General features: G+C 38.3%; 1 protein-coding gene across 1 annotated transcript in view; it reads left to right on the top strand.

The window, feature by feature from the left end:
* Window positions 1-10,485, top strand: part of USP32 (ubiquitin specific peptidase 32) — a 233,496-nt gene that overhangs the window by 82,198 nt on the left and 140,813 nt on the right. The window contains exon 3 of the mRNA XM_011953649.1: window positions 9,684-9,789. Within this exon, the coding sequence (XP_011809039.1) occupies window positions 9,684-9,789 (106 nt within the window). The remainder of the gene's footprint in view (window positions 1-9,683; window positions 9,790-10,485) is intronic.

Below are 10,485 nucleotides of genomic sequence, written 5' to 3'. Positions count from 1 at the left end.
ACTAATTTACATTCCTGCAAATGATATACAAGAGTTTCCCTTTCTCTACATCCTCACCAGCATTTGTTATTGCCTGCTTTTCTTTTTCTTTCTTTCTTTTTTTTTTCCTTGATAGAGTCTTGCTCTGTCACCCAGGCTGGAGTGCAGTGGTGTGATCTTGGCTCACTGCAACCTCCGCCTCCCAGGTTCAAGCGATTCTCCTGCCTCAGCCTCCCGAGTAGCTGGGATTACAGGCACCCGCCACTATGCCTGGCTAATTTTTAGTAGAGATGAGGTTTCACTATGTCGGCCAGGCTGGTTTTGAACTCCTGACCTCAGGTGATCCACCCAGCTTGGCCTCCCAAAGTGCGGGGATCTGGGATTATAGGCGATAGCCACCGCACCCAGCCACAGAGCTTGCATTTAAATGTTAACATTTGAAACTTTATCAGTAGTAAGTATGTTTTATGCAAATGAATACTTAATGTTTTCATAGTGTATATACCATGAGCCTTATGTTGTGTTTGAGTTATTTTTCGAAACTCACCAACATACAGCATGACTTATTTTATGAATTCATAGTTCATCTTTGTCATTACCTAAAGATGGTTTTTAAGCATGTATGTTGGTGACATCAAGTTCTTTGGGAGGGTATATATTTTTTGCCTTTTTAACTTATGTATACTTTACTTTTTAACTCTGTGTCAGTCAAGATAATTTTTTTAGCCTGGGCAACATAGTGAGATCCCATCTTTACCAAAAAATGAAAAAATTAGCAAGGTGTGATGGCATGTGCCTCTGGTCTCAGCTACTTGAGAGGCTGAGGTGGGAGGATCACTTGAGCCTGGGAAGTCAAGATTGCGATGAGCTGTGGTTGTGCCACTGCACTACAGCCTGGGCAATAGAATGAGACCTTGTCTCAAAAAAAAAAAAAAAAAGTTAAATTGAAAAGTATTGATCCTCATGAGAATTATATAAAATGAAAATTTGAAAACATTAATTTGGTTCTGTTGATGAATTAATCAAGCAGTTAGATTGGTGTACTAGAGTTTACTCTGGAAAAATATTTTCAGGCAAAAGTTATGAGCTCATCAGTGCTGAATTCTTACTAGTTAACAAAGTGACTTCAAATTCTGGCTTCCCCCTGCTGTCCTGAGATAGTATTTCCCACCTATGGGCTGCTTTCCAGCTTAGGTCCTGGAATGAGAAGACTTGGTACATTGCTTCAACATATGTGTCATGGAATGCAACTAAGGCTCAGAAAGTTAAGTGATTTGCTTAAGACCACACTGTTGGTATATTAATAAAGCCTGGCTTCAAAGTCGGGCCTTTCTGACTCTAAAATCCATGATAAAACAGTATCTGTCACTTAACTATTTCCTCTAAGGAACTGTGAGATAAGGGATAACCCTTTACCCTATATCCATTAGACAGTGGAAGGACCAGTATCTGAAAGCAGCAGTTGAAACGTGCTACAACTGTTTCTGAACTCTGGAGATCTACACACATCTATCTTTTTTTTGGTTTTGTTTGAGACGGAATTTCACTCTTGTTGCCCAGGCTGGAGCGCAATGGAGCGATCTAGGCTCACTGCAACTCCACCTCCTGGGTTTAAGGGATTTTCCTGCCTTAGCCTTCCCAAGTAGCTAGGATTACAAGCACCAGCCACCACACCTGGCTAATTTTTTTGTATTTTTAGTAGAGATGGGGCTTCACCATGTTGACCAGGCTGGTCTCGAACTTCTGATCTCAGGTGATCCTCCTACCTCGGCCTCCCAAAGTGCTGGGATTACAGGCGTGAGCCGCTGCACCCATCCTACATCTACCCGTTTTTGACCTCTACTATTAGGCAAGAGGTAGATTTTTGGTATATTATAGTATAAGTCTTTTTCTTTGACAATACAGACAGATTTCCCTCTAATCATATTATTTACTGGGCTAATCATATTATTTACTAATCATATTGTTTAGCTAATCATGTTATTTACTGGGATGACATCATTGAGAGGAGGCTAGTGAGATCATTACCACATACATCAATCTTCTATATTAGTATGACAGTATACTGAGTCTCTGACTGGATATCTATGGCTACAAAATGTTTAAGAAAGTGTTTTCTTTTCCTTTAACGATGCATAATAGATACATATTTTTTGGGGGTACATGTGATCATTTAATCCATTCGTAATTTGTAAATATCAAATCTCAGTGTACTTGGGATATTCATTACCTTAAATGTTTGTCCTTTATGCTAGAAACATTTGAATTAATTTTTTCTAGTTATTTTGAAATGTACACTAGATTATTATAAGTTATAGTCACCTTACTGATCTAACACTACATTTTATTTCTTCTGTCAAACCGTATATTTGGGCCCATTAATCAACTTATCTTTATTTCCCTTTCCTCCCCACTACTCTTCCTATCCTCTGGTAAACACCAATCTACTCTCATCTTCATGAGATCTATTTTTAGCTCCTACATATGAGTGAGAACGTGTGATATTTGTCTCTCTGTGCTTGGCTTATTTTTGTTTTTTGGTAGTGATGCGGTCTCACGATGTTGCCCAGATTGGTTTCAAACTCTTGAGCTCAAGTGATCCTCCTGCCTTGGCCTCCCAACGTGCTAGAGATTACAGACGTGAACCACCACACCTGGTCTGCTTGACTTATTTCACTTAACATTATGAACTCCAGTTCCATCCATGTTGTTGCAAATGGCAGTATTTCTTTTTTTTTTCCTTGGAGGGAGTCTTGCTCTGTCGCCAGGCTGGAGTGCAGTGGGGCGATCTTGGCTCACTGCAACCTCCACCTCCCAGGTTCAAGAGATTCTCCTGCCTCAGCCTCCCGAGTAACTGGGACTACAGGTGCGTGCCACCACACCCAGCTAATTTTCGTATTTTTAGTAGAGGCAGGGTTTCGCCACATTGGACAGGAAGGTCTTGATCTCTTAACCTCGTGATCTACCTGCCTCGGCCTCCCAAAGTGCTGGGATTATAGGCGTGAGCCACAGCACCCAGTCTCTTTTTTCTGGCTGAATAATATTCCATTGTGTGTGTATATACCGCATTTTCTTTATCCATTCATCTGTTGATGGGCACTTAGGTTAATTCCAAACGTTGGCTATTATGAATGGTGCTGCAATAAACATGGTAGTATAGGTATCTTTTTAATACATTGATTTCCTTTCTTTTGGATATATACCCAGTAGCAATTTGCTGGATCATATGGTAATTTTATTTTTAGTCTTTCGAGGAACAGCCATGGCTGTTCTAATTTACACAATGCCTGTACTAATTTACATTCCTGCAAATGATATACAAGAGTTTCCCTTTCTCTACATCCTCACCAGCATTTGTTATTGCCTGCTTTTCTTTTTCTTTCTTTCTTTTTTTTTTCCTTGATAGAGTCTTGCTCTGTCACCCAGGCTGGAGTGCAGTGGCACAATCTCGGCTCACTGCAACCTCCACCTCCTGGGTTCAAACAGTTCTTCTGCCTCAGCCTCCCTAATAGCTGGGATTACAGGCTCATGCCACTGTGCTCGGCTAATTGTTATATTTTTAGTAGAGACGGGCTTTCACCATGTTGCCTAGGCTGGTCTTGAACCCCTGACCAGCCAGGCACCTGCCTTTCTCTACCCAGCACTTCCCTGCCTCCCTTCTATACCATGCTGTTTCGGTTACTATAGGTTTTTAGTAAATTTGAAGTCAGGTAGTTTGATGCTGCCAGTTTTGTTATTTGCTCAGGATTGTTTTGGCAATTTGGGGTCTTTTGAGGTTTCGTGTATGTTTTAGAATTCTCTTTTTCTTTCTCTATGAAGAGTGTCATTGATATTATGATAGGGATTGCATTGAATTTATGAATAGCTTCGGTTAGTATTGTCATTTTAACAAAATGAAGTTTGGCTGGGTGTGGTCGGCTCATGCCTGTAATCCCAGCACTTTGGGAGACCAAGGCAGGCAGATCACTTGAGGCCAGGAGTTCAAAACCAGCCTGGTCATCATAGTGAAACCCCATCTCTACTAAAAATACAAAAAGTTAGCTGGGTATGGTGGTGCGTGCCTATAATCTGAGCTACTCAGGAGGCTGAGGCAGGAGAATCGCTTGAACCTGGGAGGTGGAGTTTGCAGAGAGCCAAAATGGAGCCACTGCACTCCAGCCTGGGCGACACAATGAGACTGTCTCCAAAAAAAAAGGAAAAAAAATTAATTATTCCAACCCATGAGCATAGAATATCATTCCATTTTTGCGTGTGTCCTCTTCAATTTCTTTCATCAGTGTTCTATAGTTTTCCTTTTATAGACCTTTCACATCTCTGGCTAAACTGATTCCTAGGTATTTTATATTCTTTGTAGCTATTTTAACTTGGATTACTCACTTGGGATTTCTTTTTTAGATTGTTTACTGTTGGTGTATATAAATTCTATTGATTTTTGTATTTTGATTTTCTATCCTGCAGTCTTTCCTGAATTTATCAGTTCTAACAGTTTTTTGGTGGAATCTTTTTAAAATATAAGGTCATGTTATCTGGTAACAAGGCTAATTTGACGACTTCCTTTCAATTTGCATACCCTTTATTTCTTTCTCTTGCCTAATTGCTCTGGGCTTTCCTTTTTTAATAGCTAAATAAATTTTTTGTTTTTCTTTTGAGACATAGCACTCTGTTGCCCAGGCTGGAGTGCAGTGGTGCAATCTTGACTCATTGCAACCTCTGCCTTCTGGGTTCAAGTGATTCTCCTGCCTTAGCCTCTCAAGTAGCTGGGATTATAGGCGCCTGCTACCATGCCCACCTAATTTTTGTATTTTTAGTAGAGACAAGGTTTTACCACATTGGCCAGGCTGGTCTCGAGCTCCTGACCTCAAGTGATCCACCTGCCTCGGCTTCCCAAAGTGCTGGGATTACAGGCATGAGCCACTGCACCTGGCCAGAAAATTATTATAGGGATTTTAAAACAAAAGTCTTGCAACAAATTGTATAAGTAACACTTTACCTTTATTAAGTGTTTTTCAAAAAATGACATCAAGACCACCCTGGACTGCCAGCATCCTTGCTATCCTATTCACACTCCCTCTTCTAAATCCGAAAATGAAAGCTGATTAGTAATGAACATGGCACTTAATATTCCCTAAATGTTTAAATGGTCACCTACTATAAGGTCTTTAAATATTTAAATGGTCACCATAAATGGTCACCTTATAATAGGTGACCATTTAAGTAGTTCTTTTTTTTTTGAGTGAAAAAAGAGTACTTAGACATTAGAGGTGTTAGATGCATACTGCTTTCTGAAACATTGATAAAAGGCGGAAAATATGTACATCCTAGAATTTAGGAAATGGTGGTTTTTTGGGGCTTCCTCTTAATCATTTGTCAAATGAATTGGGTGATTCTAGAAGGTTATTGCTGTACTTGTATTTTGTGAGTGATAGGGAGGTAGCAGTATATTCCAACCAAATTTATTCCATACAAAATCTGTTACATTTTACAAGTACTTGCAAAACTGAAAGTCATACCCTACTCAAAATTTCCTCATTAATTTTACCGTCACTGCTTTACTCTTTGTATTAAAGTCAGTGAAATTGTCAAAAGTGAAGAGACTGGATTATCAAGATACAGTGAATGGAAAGGGATGCCAAAAACACAGTGTTTATAAATTGAATTTGTTACCGTTTGAAATTTGTTTGTTTAATCTTCAGGAGATTTCACCAAAATGATGTATGTCTTGCTGATGATGTCTTTCATATAATTCTAGACAAATTAACTAGAAATAAATGTATATAATTGATATGGTTTGGATATTTGTCCCCTCCAAATCTCATATTGAAATGTGATCCCCAGTGTTGGAGGTGGGGGCTGGTGGGCGGTGTTTGGATCATGGAGGCAGATCCTCCGTGAATGCCTGGGTGCTTTCCCCACAGTAATGAGTGCACTGTCATTCTGTTAGTTCATGAAAGAGCTGGTTGTTTAAAGGAGCCTGGTACTTTCTCCTCTCGCACATACTTCCTCTCTCACCATGTGACATGCTTGCTCTCTGTTCCCCCTTCATTTTCTGTCACAAGTGGAAGCTTTCTGAGGCCTCATGAGAAGCTGAGCAGATGCTGGTGCCATGCTTATACAGGCTGCAGAACCGTGAGCCAAGCTAACCTCTTTTCTTTATAAAAATTACCCAGCCTCAGGTATTCCTTTATAGCAATGCAAAACATACTAACATATTACTTGTACTATAGAACTAAAAATTGGTTAAAAATTCAGTTTCAGAAGCCCGTCTTTCCTAGGTTAAAATTCTGACTCTGCTGCTTCATTGATGTATGACTTTGGACAAGTTACTTAATCTCTTTGGGCTCTGGTTTCCCCCAACCCTAAAATGAGGATACCAGTATTCCTTGTGGAGTTATCTAAAGGCTTAATACTGGTAAAGAACTTACAGTAGTAAAATGCCACATAATAAGCATTTAAATATTAGCTATTGTTTTTATTATAAAAATAAGAGTTTATTAATGAGGTCAATGTTAGGCTTAAACACTAGAGTACTAAGGTCATGTAATGTCCTGGTGACTGGCAATTTAAAGATGAGATATACCACATGTGAATTGTTATAATAAACCATTTAATGGTGTATTAGACAACATTTATGTGTACCGTACAACAGTATACTTCCAATTCCTTTCTCTGATCCTCTGTGCTATTGTTACGTGTTTTACTTTTACATATTCTATAAAGACACATTACATTTCTTCTCTTACTGCTGTAGACTGCTAGTTATCTTTCACAGTGTTTAAAAATAAGAAAAATGCTTTTATGTTTACCTTCATTTATGCCATTTCCAGTATTCTTATTTCTTTATGGAGGTACATGTATCTCTAATGGCATAATATTTCCTCCAGCCTGAGGTACTTTTTTGTGTTCCCTTTTTGCTGGTAATGACTTCTCTGTTTTTGTTTCCACCCCCCCCACCAAAAAAAAAAAAAAGCAGCAAAATACCTTTTCTTTTTGAAAGATATTTTCACCAGGTACAGGACTTATGGTTGAGTTTTTTTTTTTTAGTGCTTTCAACATTTCACACCATTGATTTCTGGCTTACATAAGTTTTGATGATAAATCAGTTACAATTTTTTGTTTCTTTCAGTGTAATTTTTTTTTTGTTTTTTCTTCTGGCTTTCTTAAACATTTTCTTTTTATTTTTGGTTTTGAGAAATTTCAATATGATTTGTCTAGTTGGTTTTTGGGATTAGAAGTGTAATCTATTCTGCCTGTTCTCTGAGCTTCTTACTATCTGTGGTTTTGTGTCTATTTGTTTTGAAAATCCCCAACCTTGTCTTCTCCTTAGATATTTCTTTTGCCCCATTCTCTTTTTTTTTTCGTAGGATATCAGGATTACGTGAATGTTACGTCATTGATATGATCTCACAGCTCTTGGGTTTTCTGTTCTGTCTACCTTCCCCTGCCCGCTGTCCTCACATTTTCCCCCTTTTGTTTTGTTTTGGATAATCTCTTATGCAACTCTTGAGTTTACTCTTGAGCCGTTCCAAAGCATTCTTCAACTCCGTTAGCATATTTTTCCTTTGTCTCTGACAATATATTGGATTTTTCCTTTTTCTTTCTGTGACTTAAAATTTATGGTTGAAACATAAATGTTTCATATAGGACAGAAGAGACTGAACCAAGTAGTATCCTTCTTCAGCTTGGGAGGTTGAGTCATTATAGTCTGTAGTTAAGCTTAATTTTGGTCTTGTTGCTATGGTTACCCTCAGTGCTATATAGGCTTCAATTTCCATTCTAGGGTTAATTTTTTTTTTTTTTTTTAAGGGGTTTGGGCTCTTTCTTAGAGATTTTTTCTAATGTTTGCTCTACCCTCAACTTTTGATCTTACCTTCTATTTGTTACCACACTGCAGAGAAGGTCTCTGTCCACAAACTCTTCTTCCCCTCCGGCTGTATACTATAGTTATTTATTCCTCAGTGCTTGCTAGCAGAAGGGTGGACGGTGGGGAGTGCTAGGGTGGGGACACTCTCTGTAGTCCTATTTCTGTCTCAGTTTTAGGCAGGTGCTGTGTCCCTAGATATTGGGAGTGAGACCTTTACATAGATCTTCCTTCTTCCCAGTGAGGGGATCTGTAAGGTCTGGGGCCATTATGTTTTCCTGCCCTTCCCCAGGGATAAAGGTGTTTTTGTTTTTGTTTTTCCCTGTTATTTTCTTCTAGTTCGGAGTGGGAGATGGGGCAACTAAAAATAGTTACTCTACGAAGTGTGTTCTATTTGTTTGGTTTTTTAAAAAGTATTTTTAATGTTCTGTAGCTGTTTCCTTTGGCTAGTTTTTGCTGGGTTGAGTTATCACTGGCACTAGGATAAATAGTTTTTGACATCAGTTGTCAGGTGTTATTAAATATATAAATATTATTTGGTGAATAGTATATATTTTCAGTTTTCATGTTGACTGTTAAACTTCTCGAATTATTTTTTAATTATGCATTTTTATTGACAGAAATTTTGCCTGACAAATAGTAGACACTCAACAAAGAATTGTTGAAAGAATGAATTTATTGTGATTTCTGTTGTCCCTTTCCTATGCATAGTTCTTCCTTATTTCTGATTACTATAATACTTATTTCTGAGAGTGTTAAAAAATGTTTTTTGGAGTCTCTTTGAATTTCTGAACATTCAGTTAGAGAGTATCTTTTTTTCCAATCAAAGTAATGTGCATAATTTTTCCAAAGGTTGAAGGAAGTTATGTAATTGCACAAAATTCTTACCACATTATTGTGGCTTTTGGAGGACCTTTGTACTCTTGGACCTTGGTAAGGACTCCCAAGAGAAAGAATAAATAATTCAATTGTGTGAGTCTGTAATATGCAGATACTCCTCTACTTACCCTGGGATTACAGCCGATAAACCCACTGTAAGCTGGGAATATTGTAAGTTGAAAAGGCATTTCATACACCTAACCTACCAAACATCAGAGCTTAGCCTAGACTGTTTTAAACGTGCTCAGGGCGGGCGCGGTGGCTCATGCCTGTAATCCCAGCACTTTGGGAGGCCGAGGGCAGATCATTTGAGGCCAGGACTTCGAGACCAGCATGGCCAACATGGTGAAGTGCCATCTCTACTAAAAATACAAAATTAGCCCAGCCTGGTGGCGCATGTCTATAATCCCAGCAACTTGGGAGGCTAAGGCAGGAGAATCACTTGAACCGGGAGGTAGAGGGTTGCAGTGAGCCAAAATGACGCCATTGTACTCCAGCCTGGGCAACAGGAGCGAAACTCCATCTCAAAAAATAAATTAATTAATTAATTAATTTAATTTAATTAAATATATATATATATGTGCTCAGAACACTTATATTAGCCTTCAGTTGGGCAAAATCATCTAATGCAAATCAGATTTTATAATAAAGTATTAAATATCTCATGTAATTTATTGAATACTGTATGGTTTCTACTGAATGTGTATCACTTTCACACCATTGTAAAGTTGAAAAATCAAGTTGGGGACCATCTGTATGTATTTTACAGTAGACACAGTCTATTCTTGACTGAGTGCAATAATAAGGTCCAAAAGAGGAAGAAGAGGGAGAAACTTAACATCATTTCACTAAAATTTACCAGGGCCTTTTCTGGAAGTGGAGATAAAATTTGTTAAAGGTGATAGCTGCCTCAGATTCCTCAACAACTGAAATGCCTCCTAAGGTTGGCTTTATCATCTTCTTCCAGGTGATTTACTGTTCTTTTGGTGGAACATCCAAAGGGCTGCACTTCAATAATTTAATAGTTGGACTTGTCCTCCTTACAAGAGGCAAAGATGAAGAGAAAGCAAAATGTAAGTACTTTTATTATCTCAAAAATAATACCACATCTATGTACAGAATAATTTATCTCAAAATTCTGATGACAGGTAGAGGATTTGAAGTGACATTTTCCCAAAGAAGATATACAAGTGACAAATAAACACCTGAAAAAATGTGCAACATAATTAGTCATTAGATAAATATAAATTAAAACTACAGTGAGATACTACTTCACACCTTCTAGAGTGGCTAAAATTAAAAAGCCTGATAATGACAAGTGTTGAGAAAGGTGTGGAAAAATTGTAACCCTCATCATACATTGCTGATGGGAGTATAAAGTACTGCAGAAACTTTGGAAACCAGCCTGGCCGCTCCTCAAATTGTTAAACGTTGTTACTGTGTGTCCCAGCTATTCCACTCCTAAGTATATACCCTATAAAATTTAATACATATGTTTACCACACACACAAAAAAACTTGTACGGAAATAATCATAGCATCATTGTTCATGATAGAAAATGGAAACAACCCTAATGTCCACCAGCTGGTAAATGGACAAATAAAACATGATATATCCATATGCTGGAAAATTACTTTGGTATAAAAAGGAATAAAGTACTGATTCATGCTACAGTATGGATGAACTTGAAAACATTTTGGCCGGGCGCGGTGGCTCAAGCCTGTAATCCCAGCACTTTGGGAGGCTGAGACGGGCGGATCACGAGGTCA

The sequence above is a fragment of the Colobus angolensis genome, unplaced genomic scaffold (genome assembly GCF_000951035.1).
Source record: "Colobus angolensis palliatus isolate OR3802 unplaced genomic scaffold, Cang.pa_1.0 Scaffold37, whole genome shotgun sequence".
In the NCBI taxonomy this organism is placed as follows: domain Eukaryota; kingdom Metazoa; phylum Chordata; class Mammalia; order Primates; family Cercopithecidae; genus Colobus; species Colobus angolensis.
This window is presented reverse-complemented; position numbering and strand designations above follow the sequence as displayed.